The 27,046-nt window shown below is 40.2% G+C and overlaps 1 protein-coding gene across 9 annotated transcripts in view; it reads right to left on the bottom strand.

Annotated features, from left to right (window-relative positions):
- Positions 1 to 27,046, bottom strand: part of LOC126162229 (zinc finger CCCH domain-containing protein 13-like) — a 260,877-nt gene that overhangs the window by 166,793 nt on the left and 67,038 nt on the right. For 8 of the 9 annotated variants that reach the window (XM_049918590.1, XM_049918593.1, XM_049918591.1 and 5 more), the window contains exon 5: positions 14,053 to 14,432. In XM_049918590.1, the coding sequence (XP_049774547.1) occupies positions 14,053 to 14,432 (380 nt within the window). The remainder of the gene's footprint in view (positions 1 to 14,052; positions 14,433 to 27,046) is intronic. The other variant, XM_049918597.1, reaches the window with a different exon arrangement.

Below are 27,046 nucleotides of genomic sequence, written 5' to 3'. Positions count from 1 at the left end.
TTCACTGTAGCTCCATTCATTGACATATGGTCACGACACACTACAGATACGTAGAAAAACTCATAAAGTTTTGTTCGGCTGAAGCCGCACTTCAGGTATCTGCCGCCAGAGCGCTCGAGAGCGCAGTGAGACAAAATGGCGACAGGAGTCAAGAAAGCGTATGTCGTGCTTGAAATGCACTCACATCAGTCAGTCATAACAGTGCAACGACACTTCAGGACGAAGTTCAACAAAGATCCACCAACTGCTAACTCCATTCGGCGATGGTATGCGCAGTTTAAAGCTTCTGGATGCCTCTGTAAGGGGAAATCAATGGGTCGGCCTGCAGTGAGCGAAGAAACGGTTGAACGCGTGCGGGCAAGTTTCACGCGTAGCCCGCGGAAGTCGACGAATAAAGCAAGCAGGGAGCTAAACGTACCACAGCCCATGGTTTGGAAAATCTTACGGGAAAGGCTAAAGCAGAAGCCTTACCGTTTACCATTGCTACAAGCCCTGACACCCGATGACAAAGTCAAATGCTTTGAATTTTCGGCGCGGTTGCAACAGCTCATGGAAGAGAATGCGTTCAGTGCAAAACTTGTTTTCCGTGATGAAGCAACATTTTTCTTAATGGTGAAGTGAACAGACACAATGTGCGAATCTGGGCGGTAGAGAATCCTCACGCATTCGTGCAGCAAATTCGCATTCACCAAAAGTTAACGTGTTTTGTGCAATCTCACGGTTTAAAGTTTACGGCCCCTTTTTCTTCTGCGAAAAAAACATTACAGGACACGTGTATCTGGACATGCTGGAAAATTGGCTCATGCCACAACTGGAGACCGGCAGCGCCGACTTCATCTTTCAACAGGATGGTGCTCCACCGCACTTCCATCATGATGTTCGGCATTTCTTAAACAGGAGATTGGAAAACCGACAGATCGGTCGTGGTGGAGATCATGATCAGCAATTCATGTCATGGCCTCCATGCTCTCCCGACTTAACCCCATGCGATTTCTTTCTGTGGGGTTATGTGAAAGATTCAGTGTTTAAACCTCCTCTACCAAGAAACGTGCCAGAACTGCAAGCTCGCATCAACAATGCTTTCGAACTCATGGATGGGGACATGCTGCGCCGAGTGTGGGAGGAACTTGATTATCGGCTTGATGTCTGCCGAATCACTAAAGGGGCACATATTGAACATTTGTAATTGCCTAAAAAAACTTTTTGAGTTTTTGTATGTGTGTGCAAAGCATTGTGAAAATATCTCAAATAATAAAGTTATTGTAGAGCTGTGAAATCGTTTCAATCATTTGTAATAACCCTGTATTGATCAAAATTTTCAATACAAATATCAACAGTTTCAGCAATGAATACCATGAACTGCACAAAATTGGTAACTCAATGAGTTAACTGGCATGCATTACGTAATACGTACTGAGCAATTGTTTTGCATATGCAGTTACAAAAAACGGACTGACAGAAAAATTCTTTCCGCAAATAAATGTGAATTATAATTACAAAAAAGCAAAATTAAAAAGTACAACAGTGCTAACTGACAAACAAGAGAAAAGAGAAAAAAGAAAAAACAAAAAATTAGAGAAAAACTGATGATTGTATTGTATTGAATGTTATCCGAGGACCTAGAAACGACGGAGAGGCTCTGTCCCCGCTGCAGCTGCAGTGGTCCTCAACCCCACAATAACTACCGCAGTCCACTTCACCCCTCCGCTGCCCCACACCGAACCCAGGGTTATTGTGCAGTTCGGCCCCCTGGTGGACACCCCCCCCCCTCCTCCGGCCAGGGAACGTCTCACACCAGACGAGTTTAACCCCTTATGTTTGCGTGGTAGAGTAATGGTGGTGTACGCATACGTGGAGAACTTGTTTGCACAGCAATCGCTGACATAGTGTAACTGAAGCGGAAAAAGGGGAACCAGCTCGCATTCACTGAAGCAGATGGAAAACCTCCTAAAAACCATCCACAGACTGGCCGGTTCACCGGACCTCGACACAAATCTGCAGGGCGGATTCGTGCCGGGGACCAGGCGCTCCTTCCCACCCAGAAAGCCATGCGTTAGACCGCACGGACAACCAGGCGGGCCAAAAAAATTGATGATAGTTTCATTATTGCAATATGGTGAGTATATTATAACATAAGACCCAGCTTTAAGCAAATATACAACCACACAACAATATCTATACGATCATAGATCACCAGTCATCAAACTGGAGACCTACTGAGAAGCAGAGTGAGGAAGGAGGAGAGATTAGGGTTCCACATTCCATAGAGGATAAGGGCGTTAGAGATTAAGCAAAAGCTCAAATGGAGCAAGGGTGGGAATCAAAATCAGTTTTATCCTTTACATGTGAGTCCAATGTCTTACCACTGCACAATATTTCTGCAGCAATAGTTTAGATGGAACAATAAATAGCTTATGTTTTAAACAAAGTTCTCCATCAGAACTAACAAATGCAAAAATATTCAAGTTATTTCTACATATTGATCCATTCCTCAGTGCCTCTTCTAATCAGTGAGCAGAGATCTTTTCCCCGGTACATATGGCATTGCATTACAAATTTTTCAGTAATGGAACTAGATGACAAAGAATTTTAAGTCTAAAAAGGATTCTTTGAAGTAATGTGAACACTGCATCTGGAAGGCACACACCAATACATTTACAAATAAGAAAACATATGAATGGAAACTGAATTACTTTTAAACATTTGAAGACTAAGTTCCCTAGTTCCCAAAGTCATAAGTATAATGCAGGAATAAAAAAGTTACTCACTGCTTTTCACTCAAGACATTGTCTCACTTCCTGCTGTGTATGTCATCTATGTTGATCTTTATGTTCATTTAGAAACCTAATCTTTTTTATCTATAATGATTTGAAAACTATAATCTTTACAGCACAGAAGTGCTGGAACAAATATGTATGAATAGGCCACTCAGAATTATGGTTTGGGGAGTGGGATCTTGGTGCTTGGTTCCTATTTGAGCTAGAAACATGGGTTGAAATGTTTTGGTTTGGCCCAAACCACTGGCCATTTGTTTAGCCTTCAAATATCCGTCTTACTGTAGCTATGTTAGAGCATATTAAACAAGGTTTGTATGACAAGCCAGAGTTGGTACCCACGCAAATTGTGCAAATCAATTGCTTTCTTTTGCAAAGGATTGGGCTGAAATTAATGCTCAATTAATGGCACCATCTGTACGTGCACCATTCTGATTTTATGTGCAAAAAACATTCATTCTTGTTCGGATTTTATGTGCAAAATTAGTCACCCTCATTCAGATTTTACATGCAAGAACAGTCACCCTTACATACGTTCACACAGGAATGAGACTGACGTTTCAAATTCATCACACTAGCATATCGGACCTATGTCTAACAATATGAAAAAAAATCTTCAAATACATGCAAAAAACACTTTTTCTGGTGGGTTTTTGAAGCATGCCACTTCTGTCCTTTAAACGTGTACATACTGGCTCAAACTTTGCACAAAGATAGATAAATGGATAAAGTCAGAAGAAAATTTTTTTATCCAATAATCTTTAATGATTATGAGATACAATGGTTTAAAGTCAAGCTAATGTAGCACATAAAATTTGTTCTTGTACGAACAGAATGCGCGGAAATGGTTTATAGGAATGAAATAAACAAAAAATACATTCTTACAATAAAATTTGGAACTCTCTTTCAAAAATCTAGCTTCATTTGGATTTTATGTGCAAAAAACATGTTTTTTGTGAGTTTTTTATGCACACGACTTCTAAATCTCAAACTTGTGTGAATTGGTTCAAATTTTGTAAGAAGGTAGAAAAATATTTCTACTTAATGGTTGTCCCGTTGTTTTGTGAAAGTTTTATCTATTGGCACGATATAATGGCCTAAAGTTGCACAAAAAGTAAACGTAAAATCTGGATTTATGTGAGTTATGTGCACTGAAGCAGTTTGAAGTGATACAGGTGATAACAAAAAATATATTCTTATGGTAATTATAAGTAGCATTTATAAAGATCTATCACTGTTCATGCTTTACAAGTGAAAAATCTAGCATTGGACATGAAACTGAGTTTTGTAGAAATGTGTTGCATTTTAAGAGCTGCATTTGGATGTGATTAAAAAACTGGTTATTATACTTTACTATTATTTTGTTGTTTACTCATTAAAGATTTTATTCACCAGTGACTTAAAATCTTCGAGAAATCTTTGGATGTGCAAAACAACACATGTAGCAGTTGAAGCTCTATCGATGATCACACAGAAAATTAAACTATCATGAAAATTGCTACAAAATAATTGTCAGAAAAAAGGATCACCTTACCTCTAACTAACAAAAATGTTTTACTGTGTTTTCTTCACAAACTACTATGATAGCTTGCAGAAAATTTATTTTTAAACAAAACAAGCTTAAGTTCCATCAATTTTTGTACAGGATTGCAAAGCTGAAAGTAATTTGTCAAGCATATGTTGTTTCACAGTTTTTCTGTTTATTTCAGCCAATCATATTCATACTTAATTTGGTTTGGTTGTTGCAACATTTTATGCTAAACTTACTCACATGAGCTTTTCTAGTAGTGGTTTCTTAATTCTCAATTTTTATTACTGCATTTAAATAATAACAATAATTAAAATATGTAGGAAAAGATAGATTGCTACTTACAGTGAAGAAGACACTTTAAATTGCAGACAGGCACAATTAAAAAAAAAAATTTCGGCCACAGTGTTCATCAGCAAAAAGAGAAATAGAAAGAGACACACCATTCATATACACAAGCAAGCACACCTCACACACACGACTGCCAACTCCAGCAGCACAGGCCAGAATGCCCTGTTCCTGTGCTGCCGGAGTTGGCAATAATGTGTGAGCGAAGTGTGCTTGCTTGTGTGTATGAATGGTATGTCTTTCTCTGTTTCTCTTTTGCTGATCAAGGCTATGGCCGAAAGGTTCGTGTAAGGGTTTTTTAATTGTGCCTGTCTGCAACTTATAATTTCTTCTTTACGGTAACTAACAATCTATATTTTCCTACACTGTTGATATTCCTATGAGGAGTTTCCATTGTTTGACAATGACAAGAATTTTAAGATAAGAGCTAATAACAAGATGCATGCTTTTCAATAGTTTAATATTTGCTGCACAAATTGTTTAGCATTCATGTAGTGCATTATTCATTACAGAGCCACCGCTTTTCTTGTTTTGTTTTAGATGCAACACTTCATTCACTTCACCACTCAGGAAATTTTCAAATACCGGTACTTCGAGACGATATGTTCACTCAGCTGATAGCTAATTTAGATTTTATCACAGATTGGTGGGGTTTCCAATAAGCTGGGCATATTTTGGTGCATCAGTTAACTGGTCAATGGTTTAAATCCTCAACTAGTTAAATGGTCAAATGAATTGTCAATTAGTTTAATTAATGCATCAGTTGGTTCTTTCTGAGTCTCAGGATGTTTTTCCTACTGGTCGACACGACACTGGCTGGCCAAGAGCCAGATACACTATTGCCTGTACTTTATGATTCATTGGAAAGACACTTTCATATTTTATAATGGCCAATTGTAGCTTCATCTGTGTATTATTTCGTACTATTTCATTGTACGGTTGGTAACATGGTTCTTGTGCAACCACTTTTAAGAGAACAATAATTTACAGTTTTATGCTACTGCTAAATTAGGTGAAATCCTTTTGTTGTCCACACACCATTTGACAAGTAACCTTTTTTTAGCAGCAGTATGTGGACACAGAGAGATTCACAGAATTTCCTAAGTTTTAAAGCTGCTGCTTCACATGAACCATATGACCACATCTTTTTTGTACAAACATTCTACATTTTTTTTACATTGTAATTTTATCTTTGTGATATGGTCGTATTATAAGTATCTATGTAATGCAAACTATTTACATGCAATATCATAATAAACTTTGCACTGTATTTAATATTTTGTTCAGTATTATATTTGTGTTTGCTGTTATTTTGTGCACTGTATTAAGTACTTATGGTTCTTTTTCATATGTTCGTGTATACAGTCTCACGCATATATGAATAATGTGTGTATAACTATAAAAAATTTAAAAGAAAAATAATAAAAATAACAATAAAAAACAACAAATATGAAAGAAATAAAACATAAAACAAAAAATCTCCCGTGGGCGTGTGGCCCTGACGTGGTGGTGAAGCTTGGATCCTCTGAGGACACAGGTTCAACCACACCAGGCCAGCAGCCATAAAGGAGCATGACTAATGATGCCCAACTCAAGCAACATGGTTTAAAGGACAATAAAGAAACTTACACGGTCACCGAAGTCAACAAAAATTACATCAGTTTCGAAGCTAGGGCATTCTAATGTCAAAATTATGGAAGAATAAACATTAGGAACCAGAATGAAAAATGCTTCCAACATAGCACAAAAAGGCAAATATGTAATGGGCAGAGTTAGGCATGTAAAAGCAGGGAACTAACTTTTTGACTTGTCTGGCTGCTTCAAAGACATTTAAACCACAACATCTTGACATTTTTGCACTTTTTATGAATTAATCCTACTTCCCCATGAAAGTGAGCTCTCTTTGCTGCAGGGTGTTGGCACACCAGCATCTTGCAATCTTTAGAATAAAGCCCCTGATCTTGTGCAGAAAATCCAGAAGATTTGCCAGCCATAGTAAAAAATATATAATATGGCTAGGGGGATAAAATTTCTGGGGGTGGATTTGTCCCTAGCAGGAGCGCTGAAACAATTATTTGATTTCTGGTTGCAGAGGGGAGTCAACATTTTCACCAAGGGGACCATTTTTCCCCCCAAACTGCCCCCCCCCCCTGTTTCACAAATGGTGAGGGGTATAAAAACAGAGACACACAAATTTAGTGCTTCTACAGAGTGGGATGCATCTACAGTATGAAATATCCCAGAGTGGGAATGCATGCACCCTAAACTTCAACAACAAGTTGCTTTATACTGCACAACATGACAAATGCTATGTTGGATGACATGATGGCATGTGTCACGTTATACAACATGACTTCACGTATCATGTTACTTTATATGACACGATGCATTATGTGGTGTCACCGCCAGACACCACACTTGCTAGGTGGTAGCTTAAATCGGCCGCGGTCCATTAGTACATGTCGGACCCGCGTGTCGCCGCCATCAGTACTTGCAGACCTAGCGCCACCACATGGCAGGTCTAGAAAGACGGACTAGCACTCGCCCCAGTTGTACGGACGACATTGCTAGCGACTAGAAGTACGAGGCCTTCCTCTCATTTGCCGAGAGACAGTTAGAATAGCCTTCAGCTAAGCACATGACTACGACCTAGCAAGGCGCCATTAGCCTTACCTACTTTGAGAGTTATAGTATAAATGTCTCAAGAAGAACGCTGTATTCATCAGAGAATAAAAGTTAAGTATAAAGCAACTACGTACTTTTCTTGCTACCATTCAATAGTTATCCTGTTTCAGACTTCACGCCCGTCTGCATTAGTTAGCGTGCCTTTCGGCTACCTCCGAGTGGTGTGGCTGTCTTGCTACGCCACAACACATTATATTACATGACTTGAATACTAATACTAACAAGTAAAACAATGTGAATAAGTCCAGATGCTTTTGCTTTTAATGTCTTTGAAGCTGCCAGATAAGTAGAAAAACTAGTTCCTTTCTTTTACATCCCTAACTCTGCACAGGTCATATTCTCCTTTGTGCTATGATAGAAGCAGTTTTAATTCTGGTTCAATCTTAAAAGAGAACAGAATTATACTCAAAAATCGAAAAAATACATAAAATAAAGAGAAGGCAACCACTCACCTATGGCTGACTGATGTGTGGCAGATAGAAACACACAAGAGAAAACAGTATTTACACTAACTTTTGAGTTCTTTCTCTAATAAAGGTACACTCATTCACTCACACAAATGCCCAAACGTTTGGCTGTCTACATGGTTGTGTGTGAATGAGTGTACTTTTACAAGAGAAAGACCAAGAGCTCAAAAGCTACTGTAAATACTGTTTTTATGCCCCACATCTTGCTACCAATATGTGAGTGGTTGTCTTTCCATTGTTTTACATATCATTTCACCTAGGAATGTTGTTAAAAATTGAAAAATGTGGGAGTGTTACATGATCAAAATAGAATGCATACTGTAAACAAATCATAAATATTTACGTAAAATGTTGCTCGACACATAGAGAAGGCAATGAGTTCTAGATGGGCATAATGAAAAGACTGCTAAATGTTTAAACTTTAGGACAAAACTGTCCTTCTTCTAAAACAGAACATGACACAGATTCGTGCTAGCTCAAGCTCACACACATACGGTCACTGTCTCCAGCCACTGGAGCCCCACTGCAGACTACACCTATGCCTGAATTGTGCAACTATTTGACCCCAGACTGCTACAAATGTCACAATCAGGCCAGTGGCCAAAGTCAGTAACCGTGTATGTGTGAGCTGTGATTTCATGAATGAATGAAAGCGTGTGCGTGTGCGCATGTGTGTGTGTGTGTGTGTGTGTGTGTGTGTGTGTGTGTTGTATGAAGGTGAGTGAGTTTTCCTCTTCTGAAGAAGGACTTTGTCTGAAAGCTGAAATATTTCTAGCATTCTTTTTCACTGTGCCTGTTATGGTGATTCTCTCTCTTGGCTTCTTCTTCTTAGGAGATACAAACTGTTTTTGATACTGCACCTAATCTGTAAACCAATATTTATTTCTGATCTCTTTTCTTATCACAATTATGTACAGAATACAGTCCATTTTTTATTAGTACAACTATATTCCTTTCATTGAATGCCTCCCCAGAAAATCAAGAAAAATGATCAGACAATTATTACTGACAAAGAAACATCTAAGTGGTGTCATGGAGCTCACACTTTCAACATTTTTGGCCTGCAAGGCAGGTGCAACAATGGCCAGTTTATGATATGCAGCAGCCGAACCCCAGTCGGCTGTGTAATCGCTTGTCACATGACATTATAAAAAAATTCTTTTGAAAAATAATTAAACATATTAAATGATTGTCCATTAAAGGTGTAGTGAAATTAGACATTACCCATGATTGCACCTGTGGCAGTAATAAGAAAGTTAGCATGGATAATTTTATGACACTACACTGCCTGCGACGCAACACTTCTTCTATATGGTGAATAGCAATCTGTACTTTCCAAGTTGTTGTTGATTACTTCAGAAAATGTTTACAGATCTAAGACAGATGGATATTACTGTTTTGGCAATTATTTGACTGTGAAGTTCACTGGTTTATTAATGTAACAAAGCTATAATTTTCCTTGGATGTTATTCAATCAGTAAGATTTTCTTTTCTAAGTCATCAATCTTCAGACTGGTTTGATGTGGCCCTCCAGGATTCCTCTCTTGTACCAATCTCTTCCATCTCATAGTAACACCAGCATCCTACATCCTCAATTATTTATTGGATATAATTCAGTCTCTGTCTTCCCCAACAACTTCTACTTTCTAAAGCTCCCTCTAGTACCATGGAAGTTATTTCCTGATGTCTTAACATGTGTCCTCTTGCCAGTGTTTTCCACACATCCCTTTATTTGCCGATTCTGTGGAGAACCTCCTCATCCCTTGTGTTATCAGTACACATAATTTCAAACATCCTCCAATGGCACCATACCTCTTCTTTTCTGATTCTTTTCTTTTCTGATTTTCCGCAGATCATGATTAACTCCCATACAATGCAGTAATTCAAATGTACATTTTCAGAAATTTCTTTCTCAAATTAAGACCAATGTTTGAAACTAAAAAACTTCATCTATCAGGAATGCCTTCTTTTCCTGCACTAATCTTCTTTTTACATCCTCCTTGCTTCATCCACCACACATTATTTGGTTTCCAAGGAGGCAGAATTCCTTCACTTCATTTACTATGTAGTCACATATCACTAATATAATTTCTGCTGCTCCTCATTACTTTTGTGATTCTTCAGTTTACTCTCAAGCTACCGTATTTACTCGAATCTAAGCCGCACTTTTTTTCCGGTTTTTGTAACCCAGAAAACCGCCTGCGGCTTATAATCGAGTGCAAAGCAAGCGGAAGTTCTGAAAAATGTTGGTAGGTGCCGCCACAACTAACTTCTGCCGTCGAATATATGTAGCGCTACGCAGACATGCTTTGTAGGCACAAAGATAAATACTGGCGCCAAAACCTCTGCGTCAGTAAATAAATTAAAAAAAAGGTGGAAGACGAGCTTTTTTTTCTCCGCCCCGAGTTTCGACCACTGCATTTTCATACATTATCCAACGAAGTAAATACAAATTCCATATTGTTCATCTTCGAATGTATTAGAATTTCAATGTACTACGAAAATCCGACTGGCAAGACTGTTTGGGATGTTTTTCAATATGGCCAACTCTACGTTCTGAATTTTTTCCTACCCATGAGAAGAGATGGTTGCTAATAGTAACCTGATGAAATGTGAATCACAAGCAGTATTCTCTTCACCATTCACAATAAGAATAATACGAATATAAACATTTTGCCATGTGTTCTTCCGTGTTTGTTGCTATCTCATTTAAATCCTGTCTGCCTAATAAACTGCGAAACTAGAGTGAGACAACAGCAAACGCGGAAGAATACACTTATCGTGTCATGTTTATATTCGTATTATTCTTAGCCTAATAGTGATACAGTCAGAAATGAACCACGGCAACTGACTAGATTTTTAAATCTAAGATGATTTCTGTGCAGAATTTGATGTACTAAAGAAGCGGCCGCAAAGATTTTCAAACGGAGAAAAGTTTTCGCCTAACTCTCGTTCAGAACATGTTCTATCATACGCAGCCTATTATTTGGTTCTTGTTGATCATTCTCAAAGAAAGCAGCAGTGTAAGTAACAACAAATAGCAGTCTCTTGACATTGCTTCGCTAATGAGACGATTCGCCTCTTTTTAGTTGTAAGCGGCGGTAGCGCGCACAAAAGCAAGCCATGCCGCTAACGGCGACAGGCCGTAAACACGCACTATCAGAATGCGACAAACAATGCATGACACAACACAGAGATGCATTTTCAGCTTAGAGTGACATAAACACCTATAACAGAGAAAACGGCACTTATCAGATCAAACAAAATAAGCAATTGATTCAAACCAGACGAAGCACGTGAAAAAGGAAGGGTACCCGTATAAATACGGACGCAGCGCCTGACGCATATCAATGGCTACCTGGTAAAGCTTACGACTCGAACCAAACTACTGTAGCTGTATCGTCATTTATTCGACCTAAATTGTGTCTCATATTACAATGGACCAACTTTGTTTCGATTTGGAGGTGCGGCCTAAAACTTTTCTCTCCCCTTGAATTTCGAGTCTCAAATTTCAGGTGCGGCTTAGATTCGGGAAATCTTTTTTTCCTTTGTTTCGAGTCTCATTTTTCAGGTGCGGCTTAGATTCGAGTGCGGCTTAGATTCGGGTAAATACGGTACATTCTGTACTCATTAGATGGTTCATTCCATTCAACAATCCCTGCAATTCTTCCTCACTTTCACTGATGATAGTGGTGTCATTTATGAATATTATCACTGACATCCTTTCACTTTGGATTTTAATTCTACTCCTGAAAATTTCTTTTACTCTGTCACTGTTCCTTTGTTATACAGAGTGAACAGGAGAGAAGGACTGTATCACTGTCTTTCTTCTTGGTTATTGTACACATTGTATATTACCCACCTTTTCCTATAGCTTACTCATATTTTCTCAGAATTTCAAACATCTTGCACCACTCTGCATTTTCAAATGCTTTTTTTTACATATCTTGATCTTTCTTAAGTCTTGGTTCCATCACCAAGCTCAACTTCAGTACTTCTTTGGGGCCATTGACACTCATAAAGCCAAACTGGTCATCATCTAACAGATCCACAATTGTCTTTTCCATTCTTCCATATGTTATTCTTGTCAGTAAATTGGATGTATGAGCTGTTGAGCTGTTGTACGACAGTTCTCACATATATCTACCCTTGCTATCTTGGGGATTATGTGGATGAGATTTTTTGGAAGTATGGTTTGTCTCCAGCCTCCCCCCAATAATTTTAGATATTCTAAAGCAATTTATCTTTCCATTTGCCTTCATCAATTGTAAGTCTCCCAAAGTTCTGTTAAACTCTAAATCTAATACTATGTACCCTAGATCTTCCGTATCAACTTCCATTTTTGCTTCTATCATGTCACCAGCCATCCCGCCCCCCTCTCCTACTCCTCCCAAGAGGCCTTCAATGTACTCTATCCACCTCTCTCCTCTGCATTTAACAGTGGAATTTCCAATGCACTCTTAATTTTGATGCCCTCGCTTTTAATTTCACCAACTATCTTTTCCTGAACATCTTACTTCTTCCTTCCATCCATCAATTGAAATACTTCTTTGACTCCTTTGGCTTCTTAATAGTTACTTTATTTGTAGCTGTGTTTATCTTTCCAGCTTCTGTGATTGTCCTTCCTAGACACATCTACTCTTCTTCAACTGAAGTACCTACAGTGGTATTCATCATCACAGTATTTTTAACCTTATAGAACTTCAAACAGATTTGATATTTCTCAAGATTTGGGTATCTCATTTCTTGCAACACAGATTCTTCCAGCTGATTATCTCAAACTTCAGTCTACTCTTTATCATTACTAAATTCTGATCACATTCTATACTACTTCTTCCTTACAATCCAATATCAGACTTTGAAACCTCTGTCTAGCCATTTTGCAATCCAGGTGGAACCTTCCTGTGTCTCCAGACATTTCCCAAGTAGACCTCCTCCTCCAATCATTTTTAAACAGCATATTCACTATTGTGAAATTTACTGCAGGATTCTATTAGTCTTTCTGCTCTTTCATTCTTGCCTGTCTTCTCCTGGAACTCTGTCTTCTAAGCCTTCTCCAACTACCACATTCCAATTCCTCTAGGAAGGTTGTCATATTCCTTTACATACCGAATTACCCATTCAATATCCTCATAGACTTTACAGCAACACCCATTGATCCACTGCTGCTGCTGCTGCTGCTGTCCTTTATTCATCTGAACATAATCCTTATCTTCTGACCATTTCACTTCACTGACCCTCTCATTATACATAGATAGAGCTTTTCCATTTCTCTTTTCTGATTATCTAGCTTCCCTGGCATGTTAAAACCTCTTGACACTCCACAATCCGACTCTCAGAATGTTCCTCTATCATCAGTGATTCAATCTTTTTCTTACGGTCACCTGCCCCCCCCCCCCCTTTCTTGGCAGTTCCCTCACCTAAAGATCTGAATGGGGGGAGGGGGTAATCTGAAATCTTTTGCCTATGGAGAGATCATCATCACATTATTTTTAATTATGACTAAGATAATCATATTCAAACCTGCCCAGATAAAAATACTAACATACATACATTTTCAGAGTTTTGTGTCCTGATGTCAACCCGTGAAATTAAAATTATTTTTAAAAAAAATAGTTGTACATTGCACAATGTCCTTTATTAATTGAAGAATGACATGTCTTGCCCAGATAGTGCATCATCAGGTTATCTCATGGAGGTGATGACAACCTTAGCAGCACAGGTCAGTTCCTCATGCAAATTGTAAACACATCTGTACACATGGGTATGTATGCACTATGTGAATACCGACAGGCCTTCGGCACCGTTCTAGTGTTCGGCTGTATTTACAGTCAGCACACGAGGTCATGTTCTGTGCTGCTACGCTTGTCGTCGTCTCCATAAGTAACCTAGTGATACCCTATCCTGGCGAAACACATCATTCTTGAGTTAATGAAGAACACTGTGCAACCTATGACTATTTTTGTAAATAATAGCAATAATAATAATGTGGTTGTACCACAACACCAAGATGGAATGGATTAATTTTTAAAATGAAATTGCTTTTTACATCATTAATTAATTCCTAAAAATAACTGAATCTGACAGCCAACAGACTACATGGCTAGAAGCTATTTCTACAGACCATGCAGATCACTATTTGGAGGTCTCAAACTAATATTTAATAGCAGTACTGCAAAATACAGCAGAAATCTCACAATCAATGAATGGAAACACACAAGAAACATATCACACACACGCATACACTCACTGTTCGTCTTGTTGTTCAGTGACGAACGGGATGATGATCTGAGGCCTTTACCCTTGTGGGGTGGTGTAATGGAGCGCCGTCGATGACCACTAGATCCTCGAAGTGGAGGTGTGTCAGAACGCCTCCTCCCACCTCCACTGCCAGTTCCACTGCCACTACAAGATGCTAGTTGTGATGAACTTTTTGATGCCTGAGGTGCACCAATGACGGAAGCAGAAAGTTTTCGGTGTGGGTTGGATGCAGGTGAGGGATCACGTCTCTTGCTTCCCAATGATGAACCTTGTAGACTGCCTCCACGATCATCACTGTGTCGTGATGGGAGGACTGCTTTTTTCATTGAAGGTAAAGGACTTCCATTTTTCCCTGTTGTTTTTCGCATTCTGTAAAAAGAGCAGTATTATACATAAGGTACAAGTGAGATATAAAGTAACAAGACAGAATGGCTGCCTAGTACTTACCTTTAGAAAGCAAAACTCTAGGTCTTGTCAACAGACACACATAAAATTACAAAAATTATTCCAGCATTTGGGACAATTAGTTCCTTCCTCAGGCTAGGAAAGACAGATATGTTGAGAAAGGTTAAAAAGGAGCAGCAATCCCCTCAGACTGCAAGACGAGTCGAACCCTACTGTTCTGAGGCTGAGGGAGATAAAGATCTTCCATAAAAGTGATTGTGTGTGTTCTTTCGCTTTTACAAAGTATCTTAATTAAGCAACGGGACTTGTAGTTAGACACAAATTGTGGTGACATCAGATTAAAACAATGGACTTATATTTAGGAAGAGTTGGGTCTGAATCCACATTCAGCCACACAAATGTAAGTTTCTTGCTGTCTCCTGAATCACTACAGGTGATTGCTTGGACATTAAGACCACAGCTCATATTCTTCACCATCCCTTTCCCTACAAAGTTTGTGCTCTGTCTCTAATGACACTGACATGAATAGGAGGATTATTCTCTAAGCTTCTTCCTCATATGGGTGGTACAATCAACTCTTTCTTTCAGTAACAATTATAATTTAGGTAGTAAAATGTCAACTCCTTCAATCATTTCAGTTGAATGTTGAAAGATTCTTCTGTGCAGCTGCACTCAACAGCCTCCCTAACCTTTTTTAGGTGGCTGTGAAGAGAAGTAAACCAAGAACTACATATGCCAACAAAAACAGCAAAACTGATCAGTAACACATAGCAATAAACAATCAGCAATAGCCAACCACATGTGTGTTTCTGGTGAGATCTCCCTCGTCTGTACATTAGCAGTTTCCTGAACTTTCATTTATGAGGACAAGAAACAAAGCACGAAGGAAAAATTAACTGAAGCACTCAGTACGAAGACTCACTAATCTGAAATGAGTCAATACAAAAGCAACTGACTCGGAACGCTTCTCGACAGTTATATCAAGTTGGTGATGCAAGCTCTGTGGTGTTACTGTAGATAGAAAGTAAGACTCTTAACGCAAATGACATTCATAAGGTCTGTGATACAGATAAATACAACAGACTATAAATTACTACTTCTCATCGTGCCCTCAAATGAGAAATGTCCTGCCTACTATCTTTCCCACACGACCCCCCCCCCCCCCCCCAAAACAATGGTATCCTTCCGTCCACCAGACCAACACAATATCCTCGTCCATCCCTGGACAACCCTTCAACCCCTTCTCCCAACTCCTTGCCTCGTGGCTCATATTCCTGTAATAGACCTAGATGCAAGACCTGTCCCATACATCCAGCCAACCACCACCACCCCAACACCACCTATTCAACTCCGATCATGGACTAGGATGTTGTGGAGATTGGGTGGGCGATGGAACACCACTTTAGGAGGGGTGGAAAGTACCTCGGGTAGAATGTCCATCTTTTTAGGGCACAATGATATGTAATCAAAGCCCTGGCGAATGAGGTGGTTCAGCTTTTTCAGTCCAGGCTGATACTCAGTGATGAATGAGACACTCCTCTGTGGCTGGTTATTGGGAGTGGTGGGATGGGAAATGGCATGGGAAATCTGTTTGTAGACTACGTCTGCAAAGGCCTTGGTGACACAATTAGCAAGGGGATTTTTGTCAATGTAGATATGCCATTCCTGGGTAGCCAGGCTATATGGGAGGGATTTTTGGGGTGAAAGGGATGACAGCTGTCAAAATGCTGGAACTGTTGGTGGTTGGTGGGTTTAATGTGGACAGAGGTGCAGATGGAGCCATCTGTAGGAGGACCATGTGAAGCAGATGGGAGACAAGGTGTTGAGGTTGTGAAGGAACAAAAATAGGGTGTCTTGGCCCTGGATCCAGATAATGAAGATATCATCAATGAGCCTGAACCAGACTAGGGATTTGGTTTTTTGGGAGGCTAGGAAGGTCTCCTCTAGACAGCCCACAAAAAGGCTGGCATAGGAGGGTACCATGCCAATACCCAGGGTAGTGTTGTAGATTTGTATATGTACCTTCCCTTATGTCACGTCACACTCTCCTCTCCCGTAATTATTTCAGCCTCAAACTACAGTAACATACTGTCTCCACACCCTCCACCAAACAGTCCATGTCCCCCCCCCCCCTGACCTGTCATCTACTATGCATTCTCATCTCCCACCCTCTTTATTTGCAGCCCTCTGCCAATGCATCCACCTGTTTTTCCCCACTCCTCTTCTTTTTCGCTCCTTTTTCCCCACATCCCTGCCCCAAAACCTCCTGATGCTCTACCTGTTTGTAGTCTAATTCCTGCACGCTCCACGAGACAGCATTTGTCTCTCTCCCCAGCGCACACTACTATCTCTTCCCCATCCCCTTCACCACGCCCTCCAGTATGCTGCTTGCCTTCCATGTGATGTTACATTCCGCCGCAAAATGCTGGTGTTGGCGGTGGTGTGTGTGTGTGTGTGTGTGTGTGTGTGTGTGTGTGTGTGTGTGTGTGTTTACTGATGAAGGCTGTGACCGAAAGCTATATGTAAGCGTCTTTTGATCATGCCCGTCTGCAACTTGACGTGTCTTCTTTACAGTAAGTAGCTATCTGTCTTTTCCTACATTGTTGATATTCCTACCTGGATTTTCCATTGTTTGATATAAATATCACTAACTTTATATGTGGCGTCCAAAGAACACAGCTATTGATTGTTGAAATATGGTGTCAGAAAATGGATGTATAACTGAACCTAATTAATAGATACATAAAATCAGATTATTTTAAGACTATAACTAATGTTTTCTAACAAAAAATTAAAACTTATAAGTAACAAGGAAATTAAAATTCCAGACTGTACAAGGAAGATCCACTGCCATATTAATAAGGATGCTGTCAGAACATTAACTGTTGGAAAATGAGATCAAGACAGAACTTGATCATGTACTTTCTGAAACATTACTGAAGGACAAAGTAGGAAAACAAGCAGCTGAAATCTGTACTACAAAATAATTGTGCTGTTGCTATAAAGAACTTTTCTGCATCTGTTCTAAACTAAAACCTTGGGTTTCATGTCCTTTTGGAAACAAGATCAGTAGAGATGGGGAAGCTCAGATCGGACAAGAATGAGAGTGCTAACCACTGTCCAACTTGCTTGATGTGCATTGTGATATTGTAAAAATGAGAATGTATAATGCTGCAGAAGAAAAATTATATGTGATGTTAATGACTTTAGCACATGGGTCTGCTCTTTACAGAATATATCCAACCAATTTGAAATAGAAAAAAATGTGGTTTTACAAAGATGCACAGGACAATTAAGCTCAGGGCAGGTCTGTTGAATAAACATCAGCAGTTGGCTTTATTAAAGGATGACTGCAGTGTACAGAATCTGCTGAGAACCAGGAATTACATTCATATCCACTATGAAGATTAAAACCTTATTGTAAGTTAGAACAACATTACACTGTATTCATAACTGAATCTGCAATTTGTGATTATTTACTTCTCTTTTTTCTGCCCTTAAACTAACTGAAGATTGCATTAAGGAATCCTGTGAAACTAAGATGCTCTGAATAATTTAATAAATTAATAATTTAATAAATTCATAATTTAATAAATTTACATGAGCACAACAAAATAAGACAATCACCAACACGTGTCGTTAAACGTGAGAAAAGAAGCTATGCACTGGGAGGGAGGAAGGAAGATTAGGGTTTAAAGGCCCACCAACGTCAAATCATTAAAGACAGAGCTGATCTTCAGTGACTATTCTAAATATATAGCTAGTCATCTAAATCATTTAATGCCGTGTCTGACTGTTCTTGTATCAGTAACAAAGATACCCCAGGTACCTAATCGAGTGTGTGCACACCATACAAAGGATTTAGTCTACTAAATTTAAATAGCTGACACCCAAATTTCAGCTCTCTTCTTTTCTAGTTTTCCCACAATGCACTTTCATACAATGCTGTGTTCCAGACATACATTCTCAGAAATTTCTTCAACAAATTACAGCCTATATTTGATCCAAATATAATGCTTTTGGCGTAGAATGTTCTCTTTGTATGTGTTACTCACTTTCTTTCATTCAATTTGCTTTGTGCTTATTAACTGTTCATTCTATTTAACAGACCTTGTAATTGGTCTTCATTTTCACTGAGGAAAACAATATCATAAGCAAATCTTTTTGTCATGAATTTTAATTCTACTCCTGAAACTTTCTCTTCTCTCCACCACTACTTCTTCAACAAGAGGTTGAACAGAGATACACTTCACCCCTGCGTCACACCTGTTTTAATCCTAGGACTTCCCTCTTGGTCTTCCAGCGTTACAATTTCCTCTTGGTTCTTGTACATATTCTATATTACCTTTCTTTTCCTATACCTTATACTTTTTTATAATTTCAAACACCTTGCACCATTTTACATTGCTTTTTCTAGGTCAACATAGACAATGATGGTGTCTTGATTTCTTAAAGTCTTGCCTCCATTATTATGTGTAAGAGTCAACACTCATTCTCTGGTCCCTTTAACTCTCATAAAACCAAGTTGTTAGTCACCTAACAGACTGTCATTTTTTTCTATTCTATTGATTATTATTCTTGTCAGCAACTTGGATGCATGAGCTATTTAGCTGACTGTGTAATAGTTCTCAGATTTATCTGCCTTTGTTACCTGCAGGACTGTGTAGATGATATTCCTTTGAAAGTTTGATGGAACACATCCAAGTCTCACAAATTCTATGCACACACCTATGTGCTCCCTGCCGCCGTTGGATAAGCAGCTGCAGCAGCAAGTCGTATACTCCTAGCTCACTCATTTGTTACATAGTTTAATTCTTAATTTCTTTGCGTGTTTTTGGTACTTGCATTGTTTAATTCATAAATTTTGGGCGTATTATAGTATTTGAGAGTTTTAGCATCGTGTTTTAGTACCCGAATAGTGTAAAATCGCGTAGTCTCCTTCCGCCGCCGAGCAGTGTGTCAGCAGTGCGCAAGTAGCAGCATTACTGCATTTACTAAGCAATCTTGTATTTTAATAACCGTTTAAATTTTGTGTCGATTTGTTTGCGCTCTCTGTAGATTAGTTCAGACATTCTTTGCACAACAGTTTTTAGCATGGATAGGGACTGCAACTGCTGTGTTCGGATGCAGGCTGAGTTGGCATCCCTTCGCTCCCAGCTTCAGGCAGTGTTGGCTTTGGTCACACAGCTTGAGGCTGTTGCCAATGGGCATCACTGTGGGGGTCCGGATGGGGGTTTGTCGGAGACGGCCAGCTCGTCCCACGCATTCCCCGATTGGACTACGACTGTAGTTGCCCGGGATACTGCCCGCATTGAGGCTGATCCCTCACCTGTGGTAGAGTGGGAGGTCGTCTCAAGGTGTGGCAGGGGGCGAAAGACATTCCGGAGGGCTGAACGGAAGGCCTCTCCAGTTTGTCTGACGAACCAGTTTCAGGCTCTGTCTCAGGCTGATACTGATCTTCGGCCTGACATGGCTGCTTGTCCTGTTCCAGAGGTTGCCCCTCAGTCTGCAAGATCTGGGCGGTCGCAGAGGGTGGGCTTACTGGTAGTTGGGAGCTCCAACGTCAGGCGCGTAATGGGGCCCCTTAGGGATATGGCAGCAAGAGAGGGGAAGAAACCAATGTGCACTCCGTGTGCATACCGGGGGGGGGGGGGGGGGGGGGGGGAGTCATTCCAGATGTGGAAAGGGTCCTTCCAGATGCCATGAAGGGTACAGGGTGCACCCATCTGCAGGTGGTCGCTCATGTCGGCACCAATGATGTGTGTTGCTATGGATCGGAGGAAATCCTCTTTGGCTTCCGGCGGCTATCTGATTTGGTGAAGACTGCCAGTCTCGCTAGCGGGATGAAAGCAGAGCTCACCATCTGCAGCATCGTCGACAGGACTGACTGCGGACCTTTGGTACAGAGCCGAGTGGAGGGTCTGAATCAGAGGCTGAGATGGTTCTGCAACCGTGTGGGCTGCAGATTCCTCGACTTGCGCCATAGGGTGGTGGGGTTTCGGGTTCTGCTGGATAGGTCAGGAGTCCACTACACGCAACAAGCGGCTACACGGGTAGCAGGGGTTGTGTGGCGTGGGCTGGGCAGTTTTTTAGGTTAGATGGCCTTGGGCAAGTACAGAAAGGGCAACAGCCTCAACGGATGCGGGGCAAAGTCAGGACATGCGGGGACCAAGCAGCAATCGGTATTGTAATTGTAAACTGTCGAATCTGCGTTGGTAAAGTACTGGAACTTCAAGCGCTGATAGAAAGCACCGAAGCTGAAATCGTTATAGGTACAGAAAGCTGGCTGAAGCCAGAGATAAATTCTGCAGAAATTTTTACAAAGGTACAGACGGTGTTTAGAAAGGATAGATTGCATGCAACCGGTGGTGGAGTGTTTGTCGCTGTTAGTAGTAGTTTATCCTGTAGTGAAGTAGAAGTGGATAGCTCCTGTGAATTATTATGGGTGGAGGTTACACTCAACAACCGAGCTAGGTTAATAATTAGCTCCTTTTACCGACCTCCCGACTCAGCAGCATTAGTGGCAGAACAATTAAGGGAAAATTTGGAATACATTTCACATAAATTTTATCAGCATGTTATAGTCTTAGGTGGAGATTTCAATTTACCAGATATAGACTGGGACACTCAGATGTTTAGGACGGGTGGTAGGGACAGAGCATCGAGTGACATTATACTGAGTGCACTATCCGAAAATTACCTCGAGCAATTAAACAGAGAACCGACTCGTGGAGATAACATCTTGGACCTACTGATAACAAACAGACCCGAACTTTTCGACTCTGTAAGTGCAGGACAGGGAATCAGTGATCATAAGGCCATTGCAGCATCCCTGAATATGGAAGTAAATAGGAATATAAAAAAAAGGGAGGAAGGTTTATCTGTTTAGCAAGAGTAATAGAAGGCAGATTTCAGGCTACCTAACAGATCAAAACGAAAATTTCTGTTCCGACATTGACAATGTTGAGTGTTTATGGAAAAAGTTCAAGGCAACCGTAAAATGCGTTTTAGACAGATATGTGCCAAGTAAAACTGTGAGGGACGGGAAAAACCCACCGTGGTACAACAACAAAGTTAGGAAACTACTCCGAAAGCAAAGAGAGCTTCACTCAAAGTTTAAATGCAGCCAAAACCTCTCAGACAAACAGAAGCTAAACGATGTCAAAGTTAGCGTAAGGAGGGCTATGCGTAAAGCGTTCAGTGAATTCGAAAGTAAAATTCTATGTACCGACTTGACAGAAAATCCTAGGAAGTTCTGGTCTTACGTTAAATCAGTAAGTGGATCGAAACAGCATATCCAGACACTCCGGGATGATGAAGGCATTGAAACAGAGGATGACACGCGTAAAGCTGAAATATTAAACACCTTTTTCCAAAGCTGTTTCACAGTGGAAGACCGCACTGCAGTTCCTTCTCTAAATCCTCGCACAAACGAAAAAATGGCTGACATCGAAATAAGTGTCCAAGGAATAGAAAAGCAACTGGAATCACTCAACAGAGGAAAGTCCACTGGACCTGACGGGATACCAATTCGATTCTACACAGAGTACGCGAAAGAAATTGCCCCCCTTCTAATAGCCGTGTACCGCAAGTCTCTAGAGGAACGGAAGGTTCCAAATGATTGGAAAAGAGCACAGGTAGTCCCAGTCTTCAAGAAGGGTCATCGAGCAGATGCGCAAAACTATAGACCTATATCTCTGACGTCGATCTGTTGTAGAATTTTAGAACATGTTTTTTGCTCGAGTATCATGTCGTTTTTGGAAACCCAGAATCTACTATGTAGGAATCAACATGGATTCCGGAAACAGCAATCGTGTGAGACCCAACTCGCTTTATTTGTTCATGAGACCCAGAAAATATTAGATACAGGCTCCAGGTAGATGCTATTTTCCTTGACTTCCGGAAGGCGTTCGATACACTTCCGCACTGTCGCCTGATAAACAAAGTAAGAGCCTACGGAATATCAGACCAGCAGTGTGGCTGGATTGAAGAGTTTTTAGCAAACAGAACACAGCATGTTGTTATCAATGGAGAGACGTCTACAGACGTTAAAGTAACCTCTGGCGTGCCACAGGGGGAGTGTTATGGGACCATTACTTTTCACAATATATATAAATGACCTAACAGATAGTGTCAGAAGTTCCATGCGGCTTTTCGCGGATGATGCTGTAATATACAGAGAAGTTGCAGCATTAGAAAATTGAAGCAAAATGCAGGAAGATCTGCAGCGGATAGGCACTTGGTGCAGGGAGTGGCAACTGACCCTTAACATAGACAAATGTAATGTATTGCAAATACATAGAAAGAAGGATCCTTTATTGTATGATTATATGATAGCAGAACAAACACTGGTAGCAGTTACTTCTGTAAAATATCTGGGAGTATGCGTGCGGAACGATTTGAAGTGGAATGATCATATAAAATTAATTGTTGGTAAGGCGGGTACCAGGTTGAGATTCATTGGGAGAGTCCTAAGAAAATGTAGTCCATCAACAAAGGAGGTGGCTTACAAAACACTCGTTCGACCTATACTTGAGTATTGCGCATCAGTGTGGGATCCATACCAGATCGGGTTGACGGAGGAGATAGAGAAGATCCAAAGAAGAGCGGCGCGTTTCGTCACAGGTTTATTTGGTAACCGTGATAGCGTTACAGAGATGTTTAACAAACTCAAGTGCAGACTCTGCAAGAGAGGCGCTCTGCATCGCGGTGTAGCTTGCTCGCCAGGTTTCGAGAGGGTGCGTTTCTGGATGAGGTATCGAATATATTGCTTCCCCCCAACTTATACCTTCCGAGGAGATCACGAATGTAAAATTAGAGAGATTAGAGCGCGCTCGGAGGCTTTCAGACAGTCGTTCTTCCCGCGAACCATACGCGACTGGAACAGGAAAGGGAGGTAATGACAGTGGCACGTAAAGTGCCCTCCGCCACACACCGTTGGGTGGCTTGCGGAGTATAAATGTAGATGTAGATGTAGATGTAGAATAATCATTTGGCTGCCACTTCTGTCAATAAATTTAGAAATTCAGGAAAATTTTATACATGCCTTCTGCCTTGTTTGATCACAAGTCTTTCAGAGAATGACTACTAATACATGATCCTCTATGTCTTCCAATACGACAACCATTTCTTCTTCTATCACATCAGAAGACAGCTCTTCCCCCTTATAGATGTGTTCAATGTACTCTTTCCACCTATTTGCTCTCTTCTCTGCATTTAACAGTAGAATTCCTTTCACACTAATAATGTTGACATTTTCAATTTCATTTAGTGTTATTTTGACCTTCTATAAGATGAGTCTGTCCTTCTGACAAGTATATTCTTTATGTTTTCTTCACATGTTTTCTGCAGCCACTTCACTTTAGCAAGCCTATATTCTCCCACAACTCTGACTTCTATTTTGTATCCTACTACAGGATTCTAATTTCCATGATTACTGGATCTCCATTTCCCTTTACATACTAAGTTACTTGTTCGTTGCCTTCATTCTCTCTCTCTCTCTCTCTCTCTCTCTCTCTCTCTCTCTCTTATTATGATTGTGATGTTGGCATGTACTGCAGTGATTTGCTGTCAACTCTACTGAGAATGATCCTGTCACCCAACTGTCACAATAACTTACTCTTTCCCCTACCTTCATACTCAAAAGAAATGCTACTCCCTTTATAAAACGGATTCCTGGATGGAAATCGTGGAAAAAAGGTCCTATGAACATGTGTCCATACATGCATCATTGGTGCGGCAAATGGCACTGATGAATGAAAGTTCCTCAGACCATGTGCCGTGTGATCCTTGCGTGTTGCAGGCTACTTGACTGATGCAGCATGCTATAAGCAGCAGAATGGTCTGGTATTCATTTTGGGGACAATCTGAGATGGTGTATGTGTACAGCCAAGCAGATGGAAACGTCGAGAGAGAGCACCACTTTACCAAAACAAGCACCTTCACAGACACTAGCCACATCATACAATATTCCAAGCCCTTTTTGGGCATTTGTGTGATCATGGGTTCTTTCGGACAGACAAACATGCAGAGAGGCAGCAGACTGTGCGTACACCAGATTTGGAGGATCGGGTTCTATAGGATATTGAGACAAAGCCTAGTACAAGCTCCAAGCAAGTGGCCTGCCAACATGGTGTGAGCCAAAGTATGATTATGTGTTTCCTGCATGACAACCACAACTATCCCTATCACCTGCAATGACTGCAAGAAGTATCAACATCTCTGTGGAAGAATTTTGTCAATGGCTTTTGCACCAGACCATTACAATCATGAGATTTCTGTCCCCAGTCCTATTTACCAACAAAGAAACCTTTACCAGAACTGGCACCATCAATCTGCATAACCATCATGTGTCAGCTACAGATATGGCACTTGGTCAGGGGAACTTTCATTTGTCAGTGCCATCTACCATGACAACAGTGCATTTCCAGTCACATGTTCAGAGGACCTTTTCTCCTAAATTTCCAGTCAGAAATCCATCCCTGCAGTTAGTTACTTTATTAATGTTCACCCTGTGTAGTACTAAATAATATTGCCCTCCACAGAGAATACTAAACAATTGTGGAACATAATAAAAGATTTCAGTTTTAATTTGAGTACCAGTAGAATATGGCCTCATATTCAATACGCCTCGACCTTGTTGTTTATTAGGATCTTATATGCTCGCACTGCAAAACCAAATATAGTTTTTTAGGTGTTTTTAGAACATGGTCTTTGCAATGTAAATGGTCTAAAAGAGTTTGCAGAAGACACTTTTCTGTAAAAATGGACCAAAACAGACTTTTTTGGCATTTTATAAAAATCATCAACTTTGCCCTCAGTTTATAAACTGTTGAAAAGCAGTAGGAGGATGAAATTTTATATTCTAAGACCTTGTATTGGTAAGTTATTATGTGCAAGGTTTCAGGTGCATCCTGCAATTTCTTCTGCAGGTATAAAAAGCTACATTTCACTTTTTTCTGAGCATCTATTTTTTTGGCCAACTTTGCTTCATATTATCCATATGTAAATCATTCGGTAAAGCTTTTTTATTATTATTATTTCACGTAAGAGAGAGCAAAAAGTTGTACAAGATAACCTAGTTTTATTTCTTTCCACAAAATACTATTGGAGATACTATGTCTCGAAGTTGCCGAAAACTGATGGGTGCACTGTTGACAGCTGCACTATGGGGTCAAAGAAATAACTGTATCGCCGGGAGCATTGAATTAACAATCTTGTGAAACTTTACCAATGTTCATTGGGAACATGTGTGATTGTTCATACCAAATTTCATCAAAATCTGTGACAGTCATGTGGGAACATCCAGACCACTTGGCAGGGAACAACCCTACATCTAGATTGATGTCTTTGCATTTTCACTGTTGGATTTTCTAGCTTCCTTACCACACCCAGTCTTCTGACATTCCACACTCTGACTTGAATAATATTACTGTTTCTCTTGGGTCTCCAACTTTTTTTTTTTTTAAGGTCACATCCCCTTCAGCAGCATGACAGCACTACTGGAATCTTTTGTCAATGGACAAATTATAGCAGCACTTTTTCATTTAGAGACCGCACTTCCTGCAGATACACATTCATCATCATATTCGCCATCATCATCATTTATTGCACATAAATAGGCTGTTTAGGCCCTTAGCAGGCAACAAGAATATAAAAGTACATAAAACACGACGAAATTATCAACACATCAATTCCACAAATCATGACTAAATACAATCGTAAAAATCACAAAAATTGATTACATATGTTTGCCTATTTACTTCTGGCTCGGGCATCCTCATTGCTAGATGTTGGAGCTGCTTCTTGCAGGGTCATTAAAGTTCTGTCTTTGCAGCTTGTTCACGGATGACCTCTTGGCTGTCTATCGGTTGGTTGCTGTACTAATGCTTTGCTAGGGAGAGTACATGGATACATATTATGTGTTTTTAATGCAGTGGTTTCCACTGCCTTTTACATTTGCATCAATCCACCGCCTTTTACATTTGCATCAATCCATTGCCTTTTGCATTTTCATCAATGTCGGCATTCTGAAAAATATACTCATGATGACACAGCTTTTAGATTTCCCCTTCTTCTTCTTCTTTTGTTCACTGCCATTTACTCTGTCTAGTAGAGGCACCAGTGTTCTCATATTTTGGTAAATTAATTTTACTTATATTTTTGGCCAAAAGCCATCCCTGTCACCATAGTCTTCAGGCGCCTAAGGGAAGGAAGTCATTGTGCCTCAAGTCAGTGAATTATGTAAACTTGTTCTGTGTGTGGCCATATTTTAGATGTTTGTGAATCATATTTTCTGAGGCAGAAAGTGGGAACCAGCCCAGCATTTGCCTAACTAGGCATGGGAAATTGCCTATAAAACTACACTCAGGGTGGTTCGTTTACCAGCTATGCAGATTCAGTCTAGGTCTGGCTCACCTTCCTGCCTTGCAAATGAGCGTTACGGAATATGAGCAGGTATTCCGTTAGATTTCATCAGTTAACCATTTTTGTTTTGTTGATGACACTGTACTATGAGAGCATAGGCTTGACAATGAGATTGTACTGTTTGCTTGTGACTTGCATCAACCTCAACTGAT

This window comes from Schistocerca cancellata, chromosome 2 (genome assembly GCF_023864275.1).
Source record: "Schistocerca cancellata isolate TAMUIC-IGC-003103 chromosome 2, iqSchCanc2.1, whole genome shotgun sequence".
In the NCBI taxonomy this organism is placed as follows: domain Eukaryota; kingdom Metazoa; phylum Arthropoda; class Insecta; order Orthoptera; family Acrididae; genus Schistocerca; species Schistocerca cancellata.
Note: the sequence above shows the minus strand (reverse complement) of the source record. Positions and strands in the feature narration are given on the sequence as shown.